Source organism: Talpa europaea (assembly GCF_964194135.1).
Source record: "Talpa europaea genome assembly, chromosome: 7".
Taxonomy (NCBI): domain Eukaryota; kingdom Metazoa; phylum Chordata; class Mammalia; order Eulipotyphla; family Talpidae; genus Talpa; species Talpa europaea.
In genome coordinates this window covers 61,776,849-61,801,600 of record NC_140074.1, presented here as the reverse complement: position 1 = coordinate 61,801,600, position 24,752 = coordinate 61,776,849, and the positions used below count along the sequence as shown (strand labels likewise).

At 38.9% G+C, this 24,752-nt stretch overlaps 1 protein-coding gene across 1 annotated transcript in view; it reads left to right on the top strand.

Annotated features, from left to right (window-relative positions):
- Nucleotides 1-3,808: 3,808 nt before the first annotated feature.
- The window catches only part of SVEP1 (sushi, von Willebrand factor type A, EGF and pentraxin domain containing 1), a gene marked incomplete at its 5' end in the record, with an annotated part of 147,543 nt that continues 126,599 nt past the window's right edge, over nucleotides 3,809-24,752 (top strand). The window contains one exon of the mRNA XM_084236795.1: nucleotides 3,809-4,342. Coding sequence (XP_084092921.1) covers nucleotides 3,809-4,342 — 534 coding nt within the window. The remainder of the gene's footprint in view (nucleotides 4,343-24,752) is intronic.

Below are 24,752 nucleotides of genomic sequence, written 5' to 3'. Positions count from 1 at the left end.
AAATATACAATGCCAGAGCAGGTTGGCCTTAGGTTCTCACCCTCAGACTATGTATCAGAATTATCCAGGGAGCGCTAACTGCACCTGGACCCATGGTAGGTAACTTAAAATACTGCTACTTTCATCACTATTTTAAAAAGAAGGCATTTACTAGAATAGTTGATAGATGATATCATTTAATGTAATCATAAAGGAAATATATTACTATATGATGAATTTAGTTTCAGAAACTATTTTAGTTCCAATTGGGTATTTTTTGTGTGCCAAGAAAGACGAAGACTTCATAAGGGCTGGAATAAAAAATGTAGGAAAGAAGAATTTAATGTTATCCTCACCACTGCTCAATTACAAATACCTTGCTAGAATTGAGTACTGATATATATATATATATATATATATATATATATAATTCACCATTACATGTGAGTACTGTCCTCAAGAAGGTCAGAAAGTCCTTGTAGATACTGATTTACAACTCTTTCCTAAAGGAAATGCCTAAATTTTAGGGTAGACTAAAATCTCCAAGGTTTTTGGACTTATCTTCCCACTGCAACATAACTTAATTATTTGTGCTGTTCATCAAGTAGTTTTGGCTTTTAGCTTTCTAGAACTATGGTTGGATTGCACTTTCCTCTCCTTTGGGATAGACTTGGCCATATAATTTTCTTTAATCAATGAAATGGAGCAGAAATGATGTGTTGTAACCTTTGGGAGGCAATTTTAGATGCCAGTAAGCAATTCACTCTGTCCCTTTTTCTCTGCCACATCATTCATGAAAGCATGTGTTGAGAGGGTAGTCTCCACTCATGGGTTTGAGTTTACTAATCAGGATTAAGTTGGGCGGAATAAGACAGAAATCTCAATATCAAAAGGTTAGACAGGCACCCTGAGGTGGGTACCATGGTCCTGCTTCTGACGTCTGCTCTGCGGCAACCCAGGTTCCTTTCCAGCTTATTACTTGTCCATCACTAGAATGGGACCATATTTTTATGGTCCAAGATTATTGTTAGAATCCTGACACTATATGTTCTAAACAGAAACATGGACTAAAGAATGAAAGGAAAAGACAGCAGATAAAAATAGTGGCTTTTAAAGTTTTCTGGAAGCTGTTGCACAAACTCAGCACTCATAAATCATTACTCAGAACCTAGTTATGTGGCCATATTCAGTTGCAAGGGTTACTTGGATAGATTGTCCTTATTTTAGACAACCTATGATGTATGGCAATTGAAGAACAGAAGATCAGATGTGGTGAGTAGGTGACTAGGAATTTCTGCCACAGTAAGCACATGACCTACGTTAGAATAATTATAAAGTCTCATCTACTCAGGGTGCTGAGTTAAGAGATGAATGAATAAGCCAAGCTGCTTCAGTGGAGTGCTGCTTTAAGGTAATGGTGGTGATTGCTTTTGTTAATTTTTTTAATTTTAGTTTGTGGGGAAGAGTTCTTCTCAGTCCACAAATTTGAAGACAGACTAAATCTAACAAGAAGAAGAAGCAGAAAGAGAGGAAATTGAAGACATAGACAGTTCTTGATTTCACTTCCTAACCCTTTTTGAGACCAGCTTTACTGCTGTCCCTGAGTCTAGAAATTCCATTTTTTTTTAAACGAGAAGTTGAGTGCCTGTTGCTAACAACCATAAAGTCCTAAAGCAATTGCCCACCTTCCTGGGGTTTTGTGGGGAACACATGAGGTAGTGCATAAAAGTAGCTGCTATTATATCTGGCACATAAGGGCTTTCAAATGTTAGCTCTTAATGGTGTGTTTGAAATGACACAGAGTAGATGAAATTTGGAAAAACATTTTTTTAAAACTCTTAGCTCAAATGAAGTCTTGTTCATTTTCCAGGAAGATTTCTCCTTCTCCTTAGTCCCCATTCTCCTTTGCTCCTGCTTGCTTCTTTTTGCTTTGTTGATTGTTTGCAAATCTATGGTCTTCTGATATCCTTTGAACTTCGGGAGAACTAAGAGTGACTCTTATTCACTGTTAAATCTTCAATATCTCACATTCTGGCGCATAGTAGAAGGTCAATAATAAGAAAAATAGGGATTTGAATAGTATTCATAATTAAAGATGGCAATAGTAGCAATTGACATTTATCAAGTACATACTTAGCACTGTTTTAAGAACTTTACTTTCTTATATTTTAATGCTCAACCTTAATACATTACTCCTTTTATAGATGAGTGAATGATGTCAAGGCCAAACAGCCAGCTAATGGCAGAGCCAAGATTTTATCCCAAACTGACTCCAGAGCCCTAATATTTCAATCAACATATGGTGAAATCTCTCATTAAATATGTGCTATCTTTCATTAACTAAAGTTGGAACTAAATAATCTGCTATTAGAGACAGAGGAAACTGAGATCATTGAATTCCATCACAAAATAGATGCGGAAACTGAAGCCAAGGATTGAAGTGACTTGGCTCAGATGGTTTATATAATGGCAGAGACATATCTACACAGAGGACCTGATTCCTAGCTGGCATCTTTTAATCTAGGACCTCACTTCTCTACCTCTTTACTCCATCCATTTTGGGACCTTGCTTTGGAATAGCCACTTGTAGTCAGCAACTTGAGTTTTAAAGTAAGCTACATATCAGGTATCATTCAAAGCCAAGGATAGAGACTTCTGTGGAGGGGGCGCGAGGGTCACTTGTTGAAATAGACCGCAAGGACATGCAAGGGGAATGTAGGACCCTACTCATTCTTCAGATTTCAGCACAAATTTACATCCTCAGAGGTTTCCTTGCTCCCCAAGGTCAAGACTATTAGCCTAAGATCTCCTTAGCATTTATCACAGTCAGCTGCAATTGTAAATATTATTTGTGTGACTATCTGATTAATGGTCACCTCATTGTTGTTTGGTAAGTTCCTCGGGGGTCAGAATCCAAGTCAATTTCTTCCCTATAATCCTGATGCTTAGCAAGTGCTCAAAAATACTGGTTGAGTCAAAGAAGGCATAAACAAAAGAACGAGTAAACAAATGCACGAAAGAGGTGCTGTGACATAGCGTGTCTACGGGGTGCATGGAGGTAGGTGCCGCCCCTACACGCTGTGATCAGAGGGGGCTCTCAAGAGTCTGCACACTCACACGCCACTGATCCGAACTGTCCACCAGGAAAGTCAAATAAACACCTATTTAGGGAGGGTTTGGGGCACCGCCGGGGGTAAAAGAGACACAAAAGGTGAGCTAGCAGTTCTCCAAGGATGCTTTCAACTCCCTAGCCAGTCCGTGTGTTTTCCTCTACAAAGTGTTTCCAATTACTGTGGCACTCTCGGTATCTGGATCCATCTCCAGTGAATTCCTCTGCAGCTCCTGCCAGACATATGGGATCAATCAGGGTTTCGGCGCTGGTGCGCTTGCTGCGGGAATGTTGACAGCCTGACAGACGCGGGGTTCTGGTGTCATGGAATCTCCGAGTCTTTGGCTTGATCCCGGGAGAAGACGGAGAGGGGGAGGAGAGAGATAGGGGCAGAGATAGGGGAAGGCGAGGGGAGACGCACACACAGAGGAGGGAGAGGGAGACCGAGCGGGAGATTTTTCTTGACTGCCCCCTTTCCTTCAAACATTTTATAGGCTTCAGGGAGAAAGGAGGAGGCGAGAGGAGGGAAAAGGACCAGCGCGAGAAGGGGAGCGAGCGCGCGCCGTTCCCTCCCGAGCCCCCGAGCTGCCAGCGGGACCGGATCGCGTCCCCAGGGTTCGATGAAGGCGCGCTGAGGCTCGCGGCCGCCCCGCGCCGCGCTCGCCCCTCCGCCTGCCCGGCCGCCGCCCGGACTCCCGGGGCGGCCGCTCCGTCTCCAGCATGTGGCCGCGCCTGGCCTTTTGTTGCTGGGGTCTGGCGCTCGTCTCGGGCTGGGCGACCTTTCAGCAGATGTCCCCGTCGCGCAATTTCAGCTTCCGCCTCTTCCCGGAGGCCGCGCCCGGGGCCCCCGGGCGGCTGCTCGCCCCGCTCGCGCCGGGCGACGAGGACGCCGCGGAGAGCAAAGTGGAGCGGCTGGGCCAGGCGTTCCGGGCGCGCGTGCGGCGCCTGCGGGAGCTCAGCGAGCGCCTGGAGCTCGTCTTCCTAGTGGACGAGTCGTCCAGCGTGGGCCAAGCCAACTTCCTCAGCGAGCTCAAGTTCGTCCGCAAGCTGCTGTCCGACTTCCCCGTGGTGCCCACCGCCACGCGCGTGGCCATCGTGACCTTCTCGTCCAAGAACAACGTGGTGCCGCGCGTCGACTACATCTCCTCCCGCCGCGCGCACCAGCACAAGTGCGCGCTGCTCAGCCGCGAGATCCCGGCCATCACCTACCGCGGCGGCGGCACCTACACCAAGGGCGCCTTCCAGCAAGCCGCGGTAAGGCGCCCGCCCCTCCCAGACCCCGGCCCGCGACACCCCCACCCCACCCCCGGGTCGTCCCCACCCACCCCTGCCTGCCCAGCTCTGACCCCGAGGTCAGTCTTGGACAAACCGTGACCTCCCCCAGTCCAGCGTCCCCACAAGAAAAACAGAGCCCCCCCTCCGTTCCTGTTGTGTTAGGGGTCCCCGGGGGAGTATGGATTTTATGAGCTGTAAGTGGTCTTCTTTGAGGGCCCTCTTAGGAAGGACTCCTTAAGATCCTATCCACATTCGCTCTTGTCGGGGAGACCATGTCCAAGCTGTCCCAGCAGGGGATTATGTTTTATGAAGTGTCTCTAAAGGTAGGACCCAGTTCCCCTTCACGTTATTTTTTATAGGCTCTGAACATGCATTTCAATGATTGCCCTTGCTATTTTTGGAGTTCTTTATAAGATGTTTAGCATCTGGAAGAGGAAGTCAGTTACACAGGACAAAGTTTTACAAAATTTAACTTTTTTTTTCCTGATTATAAAGTAGTACGTATGTGATGGAAGGGAAATGCGAAACTTATAGGAATGTGAGAAATGTTTGTGGAATGAATTAAACAAAAATGAGGAGGAAATTACAAGGATCCCAGTATCCTTAAAAAGGCCCTGTTACCATGTTGTGGAACATTTGCCTGGTGTTCAGAGCTAGCTAGCTAGCTAGCTAACCAAATTGGCATTCTGTTGTTTTGTAGTCTCTATTTTTCATATCAAGTTTAAATGCTTTACATCAGTTGCATACTATTCCACGGAATGCTGAAGTCATAATTTATCCCTCCAATGACTCATCGTTGGACGTTTAGGTCTTCTGTTAAGTTATAATAAACACAAATATTTGTGGGCCCTTTTGATTAGTTCTTTAGGAAGAATTTCTGTAAAGTTACAGAATTAAAGGATTTGATCTTTTGCAAACTCCATTGTATCTTTCCCCTTATTCTCTTTAAGGGCTTAGATAAATTTACATTCCTACCAGCAGATTATCACAATAAATTTGCAACATGTTCACCAGTATCATATGCTATTTTTAGTATCTTTGCCAACTTGATAGAGAAGAAATATCATTTGGCAAATTCAGATTTTTAATTCTATGGGCGGTGAATATTTTCCTATATGTTTACTAGGTGATTGGGGTTTTTCCTTTGATAATTATCTGATCATAATTTATTTATGGTAACTTCCCCCCTTAATTATTTGTAAACACTTTTGATATCATAAGTCATTACCTCTTTTTTAGTATATGCTGCAAAAGTTTTTTTTTTTTTTTTTTAGTTTACCATCTTTTACTTTTGTTATTGAAGTGTTGTTGGATGGTTTAAATTTTTATATACTCAAAGCTATCAAACTTTGTCCTTAAGAATCTATATTTGCTTTTATTCTTAGAGTGGTCTTCTCAGTTCCCAAATTAAAAAAGCCACAACAGTAGTTTTCCATTTAACAATTTAATACATCTGGAATTTATGTTAAAGCCTGCTATGACAAAAACATCTAATTTTAATTTTTAATAGTTAACTCAGCACTATTTGCTTAATAACCGTCCTTTTCCAAGTTAATTAATGGCACTTTTATTTAGTACTAAATACTGATGAGATTTAATCTCTTCCTAGTTTTCTATTCCATCCTGTTACCTATTATCTTTCAACTTTGCTAAAATGATTTAACTATTATAACTTTATGATATAGTCAAATACCTTGTAATGCAAATTCTCCTTTAAAAAAATCTGTACTTTTTAAAGTTAATTCATATGTATCTATTACTTAGTCTGAATTAGTTCACTTTTTATACGTTCCAAAGGAAGCCAGCCAGAATTTGTTTTTAAGTATAGAAAATATTGAATTAATTTGGGGATTATTTACATTTTTATAATCATATTCCTTTCAATTCAAAACTGTGGTATGCCACAGTTTTATGTTTTGTAGATTCTTAAAAATTAGAGTCTTACATGTATTTTCCAACTTCAGACCTAAATATATTCGTTATTGCTGTCATGAATGGCATCTTTTCAAATGAAGTTATTCTTTAAGTATAGAAATACTGTGGATATTTTAAATATCTTTTTTGGATCTAGATTCTTTCATCTCTGGGATTCTTTTTTTTTTTTTCTTTTAAAATACATTTTGTCTTACAGATAACATATTTATTGTAGAAAATAAATTTATTAAAAATATTCCCTAAAATATTCTCTACTCTTTTGCTATGCACTCTTCTTGACTTCTTGCAGTTGTCAAGGTAATAGCTATGTTTTACATATATCATACATAATGTTTACCCAACAAAGGACCATATTGTACATTCCTTTTTATAACTCGCTTTCTGTTCCATCGTCTTTTGGGCCTTCTTTTCAAAGCAAGAAATACACCTTTACATTATCTTTTTTTCATGAGTGCATGGTATTCTATTGTGGAATGTGCCTTTATTTTCATTATGTAATCACCTGTAACATGTTTAGGCTGTTGCAAATAATACTGTGTGTGTCAGTTTTTCCCATATCTAGTAATTTCCTTACTGCCAGTTCCTGAAGTGGTGGGCATTACTGCATTAAAGAGTATGCCTGTTTTTAAGGCCTTGGTTGCATGTGCCACGTTGTTCTGTATTGGTCCCACATTGCATTCCCACCTGCACACCTGGGTCAACCCAGGATGCAGCTGACACAGGTTAGTATCAGCATCATTTGAACATCCTCCTACTCTTTCCAACTTTCTATGTGAAAAATGGAGTCCCATTTAATGTTGTATGTCCTTGTTCTTGGCTATATATAACTCTCTCTTGTTTTGAATAGTCATTAAAATATTTTGGGATCCTTATGAGATTTTTTATTTGCGCATCATCTTTTTCCTATTAATTTGCAAATGCTCTTTATATCCTAATTGTATTAACTCCTGCTGATAGAACTCTCCCACTCTGGGGCAAATATTTTTTCTCCATGTTTCTCTTGCCTTTTAATTTTGATGATGGAAACACCAGGTATCATTTGGTCAGTCTATTATTTTTCATTTGTGTTTTTTCATTTTCTGTGAAGTTTGGGAAGAGTTTGCCTTTAAGAGGTGAAATAACCCCTTAAAGATGCTGTCTGTTTATTGAAGTCATTGCTTCAGGCTGGGCTGTTTTGCAGCCCAGTTCTCTGTTGGCCTCCACTCCAAGTACTCAGGAGGTCTCAGTGGCTGGCCTTATTCCTGATGTCACTGCCCACACCAGCAGGAATAAGCTTGCCCTATATCGGCCACTGTTTGATTTGGCCAGATTTGCCTGGGGGCCTCTGAGTCCTGTTGATCCAAAACAGTTAAATGGGTAATGAGTCAAGTACACACTCCTTGCCTCAAGTCCTACTCTGTCTTCAACTTTTTCCTTCCAAATACTACATCCTGTCTTGGAAAGTGGAATTGCCAGCAAGGTTCCCAGAGCCTTTCTTTAGTCTGGATCCATCTGTAATCTAGCAGAACAGGCAGAGACTTCTCCGCAGTTTATGTTAACTGAACTTCCCTGTGGTTTTATTTTCCTTCTCTCATTTTGGTTTGGTTATGAAAAGGTGCAGAAGAGGGTCAGCTGGACTCAGTCCCTGTCTAATCTGGAAACCTACATGTCTTTATTGTAACTTTTCCAAGGCTCTGATGAGCATTCTTAAGTATAATTAAATATGATATTTAAAGAGAATGGATAGATGACCGATATTTAAATGGCAACGGTGGAGATTTGAATAGGAATTCGTTGCATAGAGATCACACAGGTGTGTTTCATTGCAGAGTTAATTTGGGAATGGTAAGTTTGGGTTTCAGTATGAAACTTATGCACTTCATCATGGAAATGAGAAAGTCAGATTCCCATGTGTGCAAAATGGTAATATTAGACACTGTGATCAGAACTTTATGTGAAACTGTAAATCATAGGGACATTTTTTGAGGTTTTTAATTCCTTTCCCCCCCAAATTAGTTTTTTCTGAAACTGTTCCATTTGAAACTGAATGTGCATACAACCATAGAGACACACAGACACACACACGGACACATGAACATGTATGTAGATATGTGCCTACGAATACAGTTGCCCTCCCAATTCAGACACTTCCCTCTCCTTTATAAATTCTATAGATATAAAATTCCCTTTGGCAATGTGAACTTTGCTGTTATCTTCCAGCACATATGATTTACTAAAGGAAAAGAATAACAAACAGTGTTACTTCATTTTTTATTTGGCATCAGAATAGTGCCACTTGATGGGGAGTGCATGTGTGGACTGCATTATCACACTTGATTTGGAGGGATAAACCTTAGTATAGACCTTTATCTTTTAGGCACCAGCCCTCCGCACTCATCAGTGAAATCTGTAGTTAGGAAAGACCCTTCTAGAGATGCAATAAGTAGAATGGAGGAAAGATTTAGCACTTTAAACTTAATTTCATAAAAAGCTTAATTTTTACAAAATGAATGGAAAACACTTCAGTTTTTCCTTTCCAGGGAATGATCATTTCATAACGACCTTTCTCTTTGGGTTTTCTCCCTGTCATTATTTGTAAATCGCCTTTCCTAAACTGTGTGTTTGGGATTGGCTCCACTGTGAATGCAAGATGATCTCCTAAGTCTTTCCCATCATCAAAATCAAATCAGAGCCCCTCACTCTCACTTCACTTTGACTAAATATCTGTTAAGCAAACATAGCATGAAGCTTCCTTTGAAAAAAAATTCTGCTTTCTTCATTGTCCCAGAATTCCAGAAATATGATCCTCTGGTGGGGAATGTGCTGTCTTGCCAAAAATCTGAGCTTTAGCTGCCAGAGGAATAAATAGGAAGCTTCCTTCCTAGCTTCAGGAAAGGAACATCTTCATTATCTGTCCACACTGGTATACAAGCATACCTTTGCTTGGAAGGTAACCTGCTCTCTTAGCCTCATGTGAAGAAAGTATTTGCTTTTAAGTTTTCTAATAAAACCTGGACATGGGTATGCTGCCACTAGATTAAAACCCTAATGAATTAAATTAGGACCACTGTTGTTGCGAGTGGAACTTTGTTGCCACTTTGCAGCAGGAATGCAATGAGGGACACAGAAGACATGGAGCAGGTGTGCAAGGCAAGACTCTGCTACTGGAGCAAAAGTTCTTGTGCCATTGATTGAAAGCATATAGGCTAGTAAAAGCTGATCATGTGGCAGTGGTATGAGGAATAAATCTGGAGGGTGGGATAGGAATGGGGGACAAAGTTTCACAAGGGACAGGGAAGGTGACATTGTGATCATACGTCAAGTGACATTTGTGTTATCACAGGCAGAGTTATCCTGTGAACATCATGGAGATAGTCATGTAATCAGGTCAAGAACAGCTTAGGCATCCCAGGCCTGCAATACGGGCTGTGCTCTATAGGCAGTCAAGGAGTTCTCTGCTGTGATTTGTACATAGCAAATAGATCACAGTTGCCCATGAGTGGCCAGCTAGCAGCAGCTCATAGGAACCCACACACTGTGTGTTTTTGTACACCAGCTCCATAATCACCTTTTTTAATGATACAGATGCTAAGGGATAAGGCAAGTTTGGTTTCTCCTTTTCTTCCTATATGGGAAATCATGTACTCTGCAGTGAATCCAGCTGTTCCAAACTCAGAGCATGCTTTAGATGTCAAGAATTGCTCACTGTTCTAGATACTGAGTCCTTTTCAATACCCCTGGAAATGTACTCTTTTCTGCCCTTCTTTAATTTTTAAACAATTCTCATATTGCCTTGGTCTTATATAGGAACTTCCTTAGTAATTCCATTGGGATGTCAGAATGTTTGAGTCTTCAATGTATACAAAAGAACCAGATCTTATATGTTTTCCAGGTAAAATTAGGACTAAAATTCTTCATTTGAAGAGAGGGCAGATATAATTCTGAACCGTAGAATTCAAACTTATTCTTAATTTAGCCTTTGCATATATTTTATTCACTAGTTTATTTTTTCTTTACTTGCTAATCCCAGCCTACTATGAACTAATCATTGGCAGACCTTGATATAATTTGTCTTCTATGCTTCCTTTTAAACCCAAAGAATTAGCTAGGACTAGGGTTGATTGGATGTCATAGAATAATCTAAGGCAGCACTGGCTTATACATGATAAACATTTATTTTTCTCTCTAATTGTCTTGAGCAGAAAATTCTGAGTTAATAGGGCAGTTGTCCAGTGTCTATTTTTTCTATGCACCAACTTTAGGTCACCTCAAGGCATAAGATAGCTGTTGGGGCTCCTACCATCAAGGGCTTATTCCAGATCCCAGGAAGGAGAAAAGGGCAGACAGTCACATCTCTTTTAAGGAGACTGTGGTGATTTACACGAGACTTGCACATGCATCTCATTGGGGAAACTTGGTCTCATGACTACTCTGAGTTTCATGGAGCTTTATTACTGAAGCGGAGTGAGAGGATTGGTGCTGAGTGGTCTTTGCCATATTGTTGTATCAAGAAAAGTGTGTGTCTGGAAACGCACTCCATTTCATCTTCGAATGCCATTGCCCTGACCCAGCTCAAGAAGGAAGTCAGGCTTTCCTTAAAAAAAAAAAAAAACAAAAAAAAACCACCTTATTCCTTATACTGGACTCTACCTCTTTTAACTTCCTACATTAGTTTCCCAGAGCATACTATGAAACAAAATTAGCATTTTACTCTTAATTTGGTAAACCCAAATGAACCTTTCTTAGGAAAGCACGGTTCTCCTTTGGCGTTAGTAAAGTAAGCTGTCAGGTTAAGAGACCTCTATATTAAAAGGAATTTCCTGTTTTGTATTATCTCTGCCTTTCCCATAGATTTTTAAGACTGTTCTCTAAATCTCCCCAGGCTATATGAAGAATGGATTTCTGGCAGAGTCTGCTTATACACAGTAACCTGCTCTGGTCTGGAGACCAATTGTGGGTAGGAGAAGCTGAGAATTATTGTAACATATGAATGTTTATATAGTATTTCACTTGACATGAATGATAGAAAGTTAAATTTGTAACACATTAGTTGGTACATTTTTTTAAATCAATCTTTATGAAAAAAATGTTAAAGCATTTTTCTCCTTTGTTATCTTTCTGATAAATTCCTCCAAACAGTTGCTCTTTTATTTGTTAAGCAAGTAAGAGTTAAGCAATACAACTTTTTTGAATTCAGAGCATGTGTTTCTATCAAGTTATAAGTGTAAAAAGCTATAAACTTGAGAATAGATTCAGTTTGCTCTGTGTGTTGAAATAGTGGTCGCTGCCTTGTGTCATATGAATAGATATAATTCAAAAGCAAGGACAAAATAGCTTTCTAAAAGATTAATAAAAACATTTTAAATAAAGTTCTTAACAGAACTAATTACATGATTGAGATTTACTAACTAAAGTTAATTTAGTAAATTTACTTAGTCATTTACTTAATAAAATACAAGTTGGATATTTTTCAAGTTGTAATTTATTGCTAGGGTTTATATTAAATATATTTTGAGGTACATGAGTTTGATGCAATATTTTCTTTTTTTTTATTTTTGGGTAGAACTGGGGTGTAGGTCAGAGGTGTGGTGGAGGGGGAGAAGATTCACCAGAGACAGAGTGGGGAGCACTCGGTCTTTACTGAAATACACTGCTGAGGGGAGCAGCAGGCGACACAGGAGAGGTCTTCTGCACCATATGTGGGTTAGCTCCCTGGTCAGAAATTGAACTCAGGCCATAGTGGTGATAACACTGAGATTTAACCCCCAGGCCACTAGGGAGACCTTCAATATATTCTCTTTTTAAAAAAAAAAGATTTATTTATTTATGCATACAAGAGCTGGAGCACAGGTCAGAGATGTGGGAGGTGAGAGGATCCACCAGAGACAGAGTGGGGAACAGAACAGGCAGATTGACTGAAATACACTTCTGACAGGAGCAGCGGGCAAGACAGGAGAGGTCTGCTGCGCCATGTAGGTTGCTCCCTGGCCGGCCAGGGATCGAACTCGTGCTTCAGAGGCTGCGGATTGCTTCATAGTGCTGTGCTTAACCCCTTGCACCACCAGGAAGGCCCACAATATATTCTTAATTCCTTCCAAAATGCTTCCAATACCCTTGTTTATTACTCATCTACAGCACCTGAATATAGAATATACTGGCTGCTGATGTAAAATATAACTTAACTTTTTCAAAGATGATATTTAAAATATATGTGTATGTGGTTAAAGTAATCCACTTCTAACTTTCTGTGATGTGGAGTAGCCCAGATTTTCACCAACCCCACTTATAAATGTATGTACTTCTATATTTAGCCTTACATGCTAGGGTAAGGATCTCTTCCCTCAGCCAGAGTAGAAATTGCAGCAAGGATTTCTTCCTTCTTATGTTTTCAAGATCTTCCTCTTAATAGGCTCTTTTGTCTTAATATAGAACATTCACAATACATCTAAATATTTAAAACATTGGCAGTGGGTTTCCAGAGCAATATGGTAAATTTGTCAGTATGTTTTCAGAGTCTTACAAGAGTAAAACTTACGACTGAGTAATTATCAATCAGAAAATTTCATAAAAAGAAACCTCAAGATACGTACAAAGATTCCTGTAAAAGGGTATTCATCCTCACATTACTTGAAATAGACAACTTTCAGCAGTAATGTGCCTCTGATTTGGTGGGCTCAATCAATTACACCTTCATCTCTCCTGAGTTCTTAATCAAGGAATTATAATACAACAGAGCTGACAGGTAGAGTCCAACAGTCCTCGTCTCCTGGTAATGGAGAATGTGACTTAGGTGTACAGCTCCCCAATACTGTTTGGATGACTTGCCTCCCCAGGGTCAGCCGGTGTTGGGCATATAGAACCTCTTCCTGTAAAACTTAGCCAAGCCCCTTCCTGATCACCAAAGACCAAAGAGTGGGGGAGGAAGTGGGGCCAAGGAAGCTCTTCTTCCCAAGGAAGGAGTGAGAAATGGAGTGGTAGGGAGACCAAAGGGTAATTCTCATTGTTAACCTTCACATAGAATCTTTAAGAAGCAAATACCAAATTCCAACTTTAATAAAAAAAAAAAATCTATCCTGAGATGTAGGTTAGCCAATAAAATCATATTTTAAAGATAATTCAATGACATAGTAAATTGGTCAAATATCATAAAATGGGCTAAATTCTCTCTCAGTGTGTGTGTGTGTTCCACCAGTATATAAAGCTGTGTATTTAAATCCAATTTTATAAAACATATGCACTCAGAAAAAAGCTAGAATTAAAATTTTCTAGTGACAGTATTTATAGTCTGTCTATGCAAATATAGCCATTCCTCCTGCATTTGGAAAAAATAATGATATATTACTTACTAAGAGGTAAAATGTTATTTACCTAAGTACAGGTGATCAAAGACATATATTTGGGGCATCTGGAGGCATAGCTTGAAGTGGTCAAATCTAAAAATCTTTAAAAATCTCAGCTCCTGTTTAAATTTTCCTAAGAAGTTTCCACTCTGCCCCACAGCACAGCTTTGCTTTAAGAGAAAATGATGCTTTAGCTCATTATCAGGAAATTGTAATGAAACAGTTCTAATCTTTTGTTGCCCAGTGCCAAGTCCAGCCAGATTGGAAAATTGTGCTGCATTGAAAGCAGTGAGCCTGCCACCCTTTCCTAGTAGTGCTCTCTCTCCCCTCTCCTGCTATCCCTCTGGATATTGAAAATCCAGATTCACATGAAAATCTGCCTACACATGGTAGTGGGTATATACTGCTTGGCAACCTGTGGGTATTAACATAGAGCAGGGTGTTGAGGCTGCAGATGGTAGAAATAATGGACTCGTTTCATCTTGCTTTGAGGTCAGGAGAACGTGGCCCCCATTTGGCTCATCACACATGGAGAGGGTCACCCACCCTCTGCTCTATCAGTCTTCCTTATCAGTCTCCCTTTGGTAATTCTCATCACAGAACTTTCTCAGGACTGAGGGATATTCTGTAATGCACCGATGCTATCATATGCAAATGAAATCACTTCATCAAAGAACTCAGGTCCTGCAATGAATTCTCCTTCTCCAGCTCACAAGCTTTATTTTTATGGTGATTTTTGTCCTGCACAGTCAAAGGCAGTCTGCTTGCCAGCTGGGGTTGGTGAAGAGGCTTCAGACACATTCAGATGTGGCTTGACAGTGTCTTTTGATAATGGCGTCTCTTTCAACTTGACTCCCTCATTTTGACGTATACCAATAAAGTTGTGTCTGCAAATAAATACTTATTTTAATCCTATTTTATAAGCTTTGCCTTTCCAGATGAATGTGAAATCAATTCGAGCAGTAATTAGGCAGTTTTTGTTCTTCATAGTATGTTTATAGCCAAAATTTCTCTCTCTTTAGCCACGTCTCCTTCAAAATATGTGTGCTCAGCTTTTCAGTGTTGCTCCCCAAGTAATGAATTCAAGCAGTTAATGTTGGAGTTTTCTAGCGATTGAGAACGATGGATTCCCTCAGAGTTCACAGTTACTGCAATGAGAAAAATCAGTCTCCCCACCTCCTGCCCAGCACCCAGCTCTAGTTCATGTCCCAGACAACTGAGACAGGGAAACAGAGCAGGCACTCGGAACTTCAGGGAAGGGCAGAGTGAATACTTAGCAGGCACATCTCTCATGTCCCTCAGGGAGTGCTCCCCTTCCAGCCGCTAAGCGCAGGGGAAACAGCATTCTATATACTGTTTGGAAATTGACTTACGCAGGAACTTTGAGATTCCTCTGTGCCTGTTTCATGGAGAAGGACGGAGACACACAGTTAATGTCTCAGTTTGGGGTCTCCCACAAGCAGAACCTGAGAGTTTATTTGGGAGGTGATCCTAGTTGACATTGATAGGAGAGTGGGGATGTTGGTCAGGAAGGTGAGCAGCAACAGAACAAAGGTAACAAAGGTAATGGGTGCCTAATCCCACTGGCGAGCTCTGGGAAGCATGTAAAATTCAAGCCTGAATTCTCATGACTAAGAGGGATCTGGGGCATTTATAGGCCTACTCTCATTGGTCCCTGTGGAGGGTTGTTCCCTGGAGGGCATTAATTCTCTGTCATTCTCTTCAACTTGTGGCAAGAATGGTCTCCAGACACCAGAGGGAATCCTCAAGGAGAAACAGATGCTGGCAGTTGGACGTGGGGAGATGAGGAGGAGAAGGCATAGACACTAGTTACTATTACAGGTAGAAAGCCGGGGTGGAGGGTGGTTCAAGGGACAGTCCTCACTCCAACATTTGGAAGTGTGACTTTTCCATGGAGGAGGAGAACAATGGAAAATAACTGGACTTGAGCCGCTTCATTGCCCATATAGCAAGACAAATCCAGTAGAAAGAAGTTGTTTGGTGACTACTGAAAGTAGGATCACACACGCAAAAAAAAATTTCCTCAAAGAACAAACACATGGATCAGCAACAGTGGACCACAAACACACAAAGTACCACTGACTTTTTCTTTATTTCCTTTCACTTTTTCTCTTTTTAAACATTTCTTCTTTCTCTGCCAAATCAACTATCTACTCATGAATCTTTATCTCTTCAAGGAATAAGACCTAACATGAGGATTTGGTAGGCAGCATGAAGTCCCTGAAAATTCTTCCCAGGAATTTTGCAGAGTAATCTGTTTTCATCTGCTCGATATTGTCCCAAAGTGTGAGGGAATACTGTAGGGAAATATTTAATTAGATACATAAATTATAGGTGAACATAGTACATGACTCCTTCCTGGCACTGTCTAGGGGATGCCGGACTTTCTCCCTTGCTCATTGAGGACAGAGAGCTCATCTTATTTCACTTGAGCTCTTCACAGGACCCGGCCAGTGGTATTCACTGTAACTTGAGAATTCTTGAGCAGACATTTCTTTCTTCAAGTACCTTGGGTAATTAACTAGGTTCATTTATGTATCCAAAGCATATTTTAACAATTCTGTCACTGTTCTAAGTGCAAATACGTAATTAAGTTATAAGACTTGTTTAAACTACCGAAGACTATATTAGCTCAAAATAATTTTAGTTTTACATTGTTGGCCCTTGGCAGTTTGATTCAGTAATGTGTATATGATGAAAGATAGAAATGAGACCTTTCATGGAGAACATAACATAGTATATACAGATGTTGGTTTATAATGATATATACGTGAGATCTATACAATGTTGTAAACCAATGTTACTTTAATAAAAAGGAGGGGTGGGGACCCAGTGGATTATGGTGGAGGATTATTGGTGCTTTCGTGGTGGGCATGGTGTAATAACATACATTTTTTTTTAGCATTGTGAACCTATACTTCTAAAACATATATGGTAAGCTAACATTACCTCCATTAACATCATTTTTTTTAATTAAAAAAAGAAAAAGAAGGAAAAGCAATGAGCTCAGTATTTGACAGACATTACATAGTTAAGTTTTCCAGTTATTAAAAAGTTTAATATTGAGAAAAATTATATTTCGATTAAAAAGTAAAAATAAGTCAACACCTTTGAATGATGTGTGTAAATATTACTGTAGTGACTAATTGTAATTTAAATATATGATGGTGAAGTATATGCAAACTGAGCCCTAAATTATTTGGAATTTAATTTCAGTTGTTTTAAGATGTTAAACGCAGGGCCTTTTGTTCCGTAATGGTAATCGATGTGGTCATTTATACAAACTAAAATACAGAACAAAACAGTTAACAGTTATTTTTAAAATCATAAACTGATGTCCAATTATCATTTGAGTTTATCTTTCTATTTTGACCTCATGTGATACATGAATAAATTCTATAATATCTTTGACATTATAGGCTAACAGTTACTCGGTGATATTATGTAGGCATTGTTAACATGCCATGAAATCACTGCAGATTTATTGGTAACAAAAATAACAACAGAGTTCAATTTTATTTTATTATCACGTGGTAAACTAGCAAGTTGCTTGAGTGATAAGTCATTTAGCCCTCTTGTTTTCTTTTGGATTCTGATGACTTTCCTTTTTGCTATCCAAATTTTCCTTCCCTAGTGTGTTTATAGAATGCATGGTGGAGTTTGGCATTATTAGAAATTTGTTTTGTCTTTTATGCGTTTCATTCTTTTTTTTTTTTTTAATAGTCTGACTTTAAGTCTGCTATTCATGAACTGCTGTGCATACCATTTCCCAATTTGATGAACTGCCCCTCTGGGTCCATTTCAAAATGATTTGCATCCATGTTTAATAACTAAAGCATGTATGTGGGCGGAAAAACTCTACAACCATAAATCTGAGATTAAGTTCCTTTTTGACCCTCTGGTTCGTCTGCGATTTGGCTAGACTGTAATAAATAGCCTAAAGGTCATTTGAGCCAACATTTTTTTTTCTTTCTAGAATTTCAGTCTATGAAATCTGAGTAAATGCTTATAATAATGAGTCATACTAAATATAACTATCCATAGATATTATACTTTTGCCATTTTACTTTTGGTTTGTTTTTATTGATACTTCTATTGTATCATTAAATACTTTAAATAAAAACCCCTACCTCAGTGTGTGGTATATAATAAAGACCCAATACAGACTTTGTAAAATAAATTTAAATATAACATTTATTCCAGTTTTCCATTTCACAATTGCAAGATAGGATTTACTGTAATATCAAATTTGGCCTAGAATTTATTCATTTATTCTGCATGTTGGACTTATGGATAGTGAAAACTAAGTAAATTATTAAAATTGTTTATTCTTTTATTTTTTTAAGATTTATTTACTTATTTATTTATACAAGCACTGGGTACAGTCAGAAGCGTGAGAGGGTGAGAGAATTCACCAGAGCCAGAGCGGGGAACAGAACAGGCAGACTGATGAAACACACTGCTGAGGGGAGCAGCGGTCATGGCAGGAGAGGTCTGCATGCCATGTGGGACCCTCACCCGGCGGTCAGGGATCAAACCGGTGCTGCAGTGGTTGCGGGCAGCTTCGCAACCCAGTGCTCAACCACTGTACCACCGGGGAGGCCCTGTTTATTCTTTTATCCACTCATTTCATAGTTATTTTTAATTAACAAATGAATGAGAAGATGAGTCAATACTTGCCATGGAGCACCTTGTGGTCTACTTTGGAATATAGCCAGATATATAATCACTAACTATAATTATTATGAGGTTAAAATGAAGGGATGTGGTGGTAACATTGAGGTGGATTTAATGTTTTCTGTACATCAGAAGTTTGGGAAACTTTCAAAGAGGAAATGAAATTTGATCTGGGTTTTGAAGAACTGGTAGAAGTAGAGGTAAACATATTGGGAGATGAGAAAGGGTTGTTACAAATTTCCCAGCTGAGCAGCCATTAGGAAAGCATGGAATATCCCCATATCCCCAAATTGTCTGCTGTAACAAACATACGGTGTAAGAGGTGGGTGAAGGAAGTATATATAGCAGACAGCGATGGATAAGGGATGTGACTAGAAGTATCACTTGGGAAGGGATCCTAAAATGTCATGTAAAGAAATGTAGACTTCAGTTTCTAGACAGAGGGAAGATAATGGAAGTTTTAAGACATGATTGGATTTAGCATTTCCAAAAGATAACTCTGGTGGCAGGTAAGACAATGAATTTGATAGAAGATCACCTTGACCTAGAGATGCTTAAGACAAATTTTGTTTTTCAACCATCCAGAGAGAAGTATGTGAACCAAGAATAGTCAATTGCGTTATGAAGTATGTTGCTAAGTCAGAGGTGCTTTGTCTGGCTAGATGGTTACTGGGGTTGGTGGATCAGAAGGAAGCCAGATTACTCCTAGATTGCAGATGTGTAAAATGGGATATTGATACCATATTTAATATATTTTGAAAACTAGAGGAGGGAACCCTTATTTGTGCATGGTTGAGGGTATGTTGATTTGAGAGGAGGTCTGTGGTGCTATGATATTCAGGAAGAGTGGTCCGCTGGACTACCGGCCCTTCACATTGGGAGGCTGAGTCTTGAATATAGGGATCATTAGCCCATTCTTGAGATACAACATTCTGAGATCACATGACATTCTACAAGGGAGTAGAGAAAAGGAGAAATGATATGCTCCTATAACATAGCATAAATAAAGCCCCTAAGTATGCTACTAGGAGGCAGTCAACATTTTGATGTATATAATGTCAGTTATGTTCACACATGCACACACACATATATGCATGCACATTCTTACATACATGTACATTAACACACATGTGAATGCTTGTATAATAAAATCATTGACATTTTGGTACCTACTTTTTATGTTTGGGATAATTCATTATTATTGTTATGTTTGGGATTATTCATTATTATTATTACATGATTGCTCTATAATTTATTAAATTAGTAATCTTAATGAAATTCTTTATCTTTCTATTTTCTGCAGTTTAATTTCACTATCACCAATGCAGATTTCTAGGTCTTTCATGGCATTTTGAGTTTCCTTTAATTATTTCCTAATCAAATCCTTCTCCTACAAGCTCTGTTTTTATCTGAGCCTGTTCTCTTTCTGGACTTTCAGTTCTTGTATTCAGAGAAACTATGACTTCTAAATGCTGGTGATGCAAGCACCATTCCATTGTGTCTATTTCAGTATTAAATTATGAGTCCTTCTAAATCTTCAGGTTGATTTTGCAGCTCTGGTTTTACAGAATATTTTCATAGGCCTCCTCTGGAATTGTGTGTGTGTGTGTGTTTGTGTGTGTGTGGTTTTTCCCCTTGGAGAAAAGATATAGCTGTCTTAACCTGCACTGCCCGCTGTGGTAGCTACTAGTCAGATGTGGTTTTTTAACTTTAGTTAAATTAAAATTAAATTAAATGATAAATTCAGTGCCTCATTTGCAGTATCCTCATTTCAATTCAATAGCCATATATTGCTAGAGGCTCCTGTACAACCTGTCAGTCATCACAGAAAGTTCTTTGGGACAGTGCTACCTACACTCTTTTCAGACTCAGCTCAGGGTTTATTTTTAACCCTGTTTACCAATCATAAACATAATCAGTTATGTTTATTATTTTTATTATACTTTATAATATTCCTACTTTATTGTATGTATTTATTGTCATTTCCACTAATAATAACATATTTTGTAGCCATGGATTCTAACACTTGTTTTACCCAGTTGTTTATTGTTTTGTACAAATCATCCGACTAGGAAAAAAAGAAAAAAATCCCTGTTTGGCTTTTTTGAAAATACTCTGCAAAATGAAATATAGAATGTAAGATACAGGTGAAGTAGAAGAATTCACTATGAAAAACAGAACTAATCCTAGAAAGCACTTGTTGTGTGCACTTAACATAAGTAAATAAGGCAGGGAAATGAAGATGAGAAATGAGATAAACAACAGACTTGAATGAAAATAAAACTGGCTGTGAAGCTGAAGTGAATAGAGAACTGTGTAAGATAGTTTAACAAGGAAATTAAATGCAATGCCAGGCTTAATTCTTAATTAGAAGTAAAAAGGAAGCAATGCATCCTCTGTAAAACCCAACTGGTGATGTGGAAAAAAGTTTAAGGCATTTCCACCAAATTCAGAACAAAGTTGGATGGATGAGATAGAAGTGAAAAAGGAATAAAATATGTGAAGTCCAGAAAATGATGAACCAACAGATGAATGACTTCTTTTCCCAGAAATGGTATTCAAAAACAAAACAATAAACATTTTTTTGAACTGGGGTATTTTAAATGCAAATTAAAAATATTGACAACTTGACAAAGTTCAGTAAACTTTTATAATTAAGAGAATGAAGAAAATAGCCTAAGTAGATTATGGTGTCTCCTTTGTACTTAATACTTCTAATAAGGAAAAGAGTTTTCTGGAAAGTAAGTTGAAACACTGACATATTTGCTCACTTTCTGCTTCCTGGAAGAGAGTAACTGCTAGAGTCACACCAGGAATTAGTTGATAACAAAAAATTCTTTAAAAGATCGCTTAGGAGCTTCCCATGTTAGTATCTTCAGTCAAGGGTGGCTGCAATGGGTAATTTGCACGTCGTTTAATTCATAGAGCCCAAGAGCAAATATTGTCCCCACGTGAGATTTGTCATGACCTCGCTTTTTTTGCAACGCCATTTTTCAGAACAGTTCCCCAGTGGCCTGACTTGGGGAGAGGGAGTTGCAGTCTTGTGTAATAGTGATGGATCTCGGGGTTTAGAACAATGTTACACAACTCTGCATTTTTATCATTCTAATGACTCTTGCTGGACAAGGGGCGCTTACTTTCCTGCCAGCTATTTATACAAGCTAATCAGAGGCTTGATATAATCCAGATGGTGATAACCTTTTGCCATACAAAGCCCATGTTGAGTTTCCCTTTGCCAGCACAGGGTTTGTCTCATTCAGTAATCTGGACCCAAAAATTCTATTTCTGAAATGCCTTATGAAGGATAGCAGATGATGTAAACTATTTTAGGGACACTAAAAAGAAAATCAAGTGCTGGACTTCTGACATTCCACACACATAACCACAGATCTATTTACTTTTTATATCTCTGGAATGAAAAATGTTTTTATTGAATTTATTATGTTTTTATTAAGTACAATGAACCACCAGGATTTAGGGAAAGGGATAAATTATTTTCAGTAAATCATTCACCCCTCTGTATTTTCAACTACATTCCAAACCAGATCTTGTGTAATTCTTTGCTTGGACTACTAGTCCTGTTTTTCTTCTACTATTTTAAGCTTAATATATTGTCTTGCCAACAGATATAACGATTCCTGTAAATACCCATCAGTTCCTTACAAGAAGAACTAAAGAGAATTGCAACGTAAAGTGGGCTGTGTGTCTTGAGTGAGGCAGCCAGAAATCTCTGCTAAATCCTATCCTGGATATTAAGGAATGTTATTGACTAGAGTTAAGTCAAGATATTATTTGTTCATTTCAGAAGGACAGTAAAGGTACAACAAGAAAATTTCATCTTTTCTTGTATAAAACTATGCAAGACACACTTCTGTCCATTCCTACTGATCACTCAAAGACCAACTCACTCAAGTATCTCTACAGAGTATCATAGACTTTATCTACTCCTCTCATTCATTAATTCACTCATTGAATAAATGTGAACATATTCTTTGTGCCGACACTGGCAGGAATTCCATTCTGAATACCATTTTTTTTTTCTCTCTTCTCCTTTCCATCAGAAGTCTCACAGTTTACTGCCATGGTCTTATAGAAGAGAGGGATCAAAGTAAACACAAGTTTAGGGGAGTGTCCTTGGAGGTTAGGTTGTGAATTCAGAGTAGAACACTCAGAGTTTTCACTTAGTAAAGAGCAAGGAGGTCATAATAACAACTTGCTACACTAGAACAAGGAGTTCCCTTTGAACACTGATGTAAAATTATAAAGACAAATAAAATGTCTCACTTTGTGCCATCCTTAACAGATCACTGGAGCTTTCCCCAGAGATACTACTAAAAGAAAAAAAGGAGGTATGCGGGCCTCCCCTGGTGGCGCAGCAGTTGAGCGCTGGGTTGTGAGGCTGCCGCCGCCTCTGCAGCACCAGTTTGATCCCTGGCCACCGGCAAGGGTCCCACAAAATTAAAAAAAAAAAACAAAAAAAAAAAAAACCAGGTGTGTGTGTTGTGTACCTGTGTATATTTCAGTCCATCCCAATTCTTTGTTTATAGGTAGGGCTTTTTACCTGCTGTGTGGACTAAATGCAAATGTCAGCATATATCCTTTATTTGGCCCAAGGCTGGTTTCTGCTTCTCTTTGACATACCCTTAAAACCTTGAATAGCTTCTTTGCTTTTTCTCATGATACAATGCCCCAAGCTCATATTGTCTATTTCTTGTCCTAGGTCTGAAATCCATAATTTCCTTACAAATTCCTGGTTCCTTTTAGTTGGAAATACTATTTGGAGACTGTGATCAGTTTTCAAGGGCTGATCACTATGACTGGGGCTGATTCTTGATCCTTTCTCTTTCTATCCACTTTGGCCAGTGTATCTTTGGGATAGATTCCTAGAAGTGGTATTGCTGGATAAAGTAATTACTTAGAACATTTTTAATGATAAACTCTCAAGCTCAATTGGAAAAGAGAATTTTTGGAGTTAACCACAAGCATCTTAAAGCTCTCATTAGTCTAACGAATGTTAGACTTTCTTTACCAGGTAAGAAAAAATATAATAAAGATATAATAGCCAAATTAGTGAGGCAAGTAATTCAAACAGAATGAAGAGATTATGACAGGGAAAGAAGAGCTCTCTCAATAAATCACTTGGGGGAAATTTCTTATCAAATTGGCTAAGTAAATGTATTCTCCTCACACCAAAAACAAAAATATGAATTTAAATATTTTAAAAACCAAAGCATTAGATAAAAGAAATGAGAATGCTCTAATGGGCGTAAGACAGGGAAAGTTTCTAACACAATCTACAGGAAGAGATGGAAGATCAGGATGGCTCCAAATCTTTTGACCTGAGCAACTGAAACAATTGCTGTAATAGGGGCTGATCTTTACCAGAAAATATTTATTGCATTTGTACCACTGTTCTAGACTTAGGGAATCAAGGAATTGAAAAAAAAAATAGACAAAAATACCTGCCTTAAGGAAGTTCCTTTAGAGAGAAGATCAGGCTTCTGTTTAAAGCTTTCCTTGGCATTTTGCCTCTAAATATCTCTGAGCTGTGTTGCAGAAAGACTCAGGTGATTTTTTCTCCCAATCCTGGCCTTCATCCCTAGCCTGTGCTTCTTCCTGTCAATAAGATAGGGATGGCAAGATTCCAAATGATTATTTTCTACATACATTCCAAGATATCAAGAGTGTCTATCAGGAAGAGAAACAGTGTATGTAAAAGAATATTTCATTATCTGTTAAGATTTTTTAAAAAAATTGTTTTCCTGGGCCTCCCTGGTGGCGCAGACAGTTGAGCTCAGCAATGAGGCTGTCCGCAGCCTCTGCAGTGCCGGTTTGGTCCCCACCGGCCTCGGAGCAGTCCACATGGCGAGCAGCCTCTCCTGTCTCACCCACTGCTCCCCTCAGCAGTGTATTTAGTCAGTCTGCCTGTTCTGTTTCCCGCTCTGTCTCTGGTGAGTCCTCTCACCCTCCCGTGCATCTGGCCTGTACCCCGGCTCTTGTATGCATAAAATAAATCTTTTTTTTTAAAATTGTTTTCCTAATGCAAGGTATAATTTCTGTGTTGAGACTCCAAACCACCCAATGACAGAAAATCTCATCTAGGTACTTTCAAATAAACTCTAAGTCAGAAATTCCTCAAGTACTTTACTTCTGAAAATTGAGTTGCATTCAGGAATTCTTTCCTCTTCCCTTTCTCCCTATAGCTGAGCTTCTCCCTCTTGCTCTGGCATGAGAACACTCCATCCTTTGGGAAGGTCTCCATTGTCTCATCAGTGTTTGGTCCTCACTGGCCATCTGCATGGAGGGTTATCAGCTTTTTCATCTTTGGAGCAGTCTCTCCCTGGGCTTTCAGGATTTTTCAGATCAATGGGCCAGCGAGAAACACATCTCTATCTGACTTTTGACTCATATGGTCCATACCATGGCCTCTGTCTTCC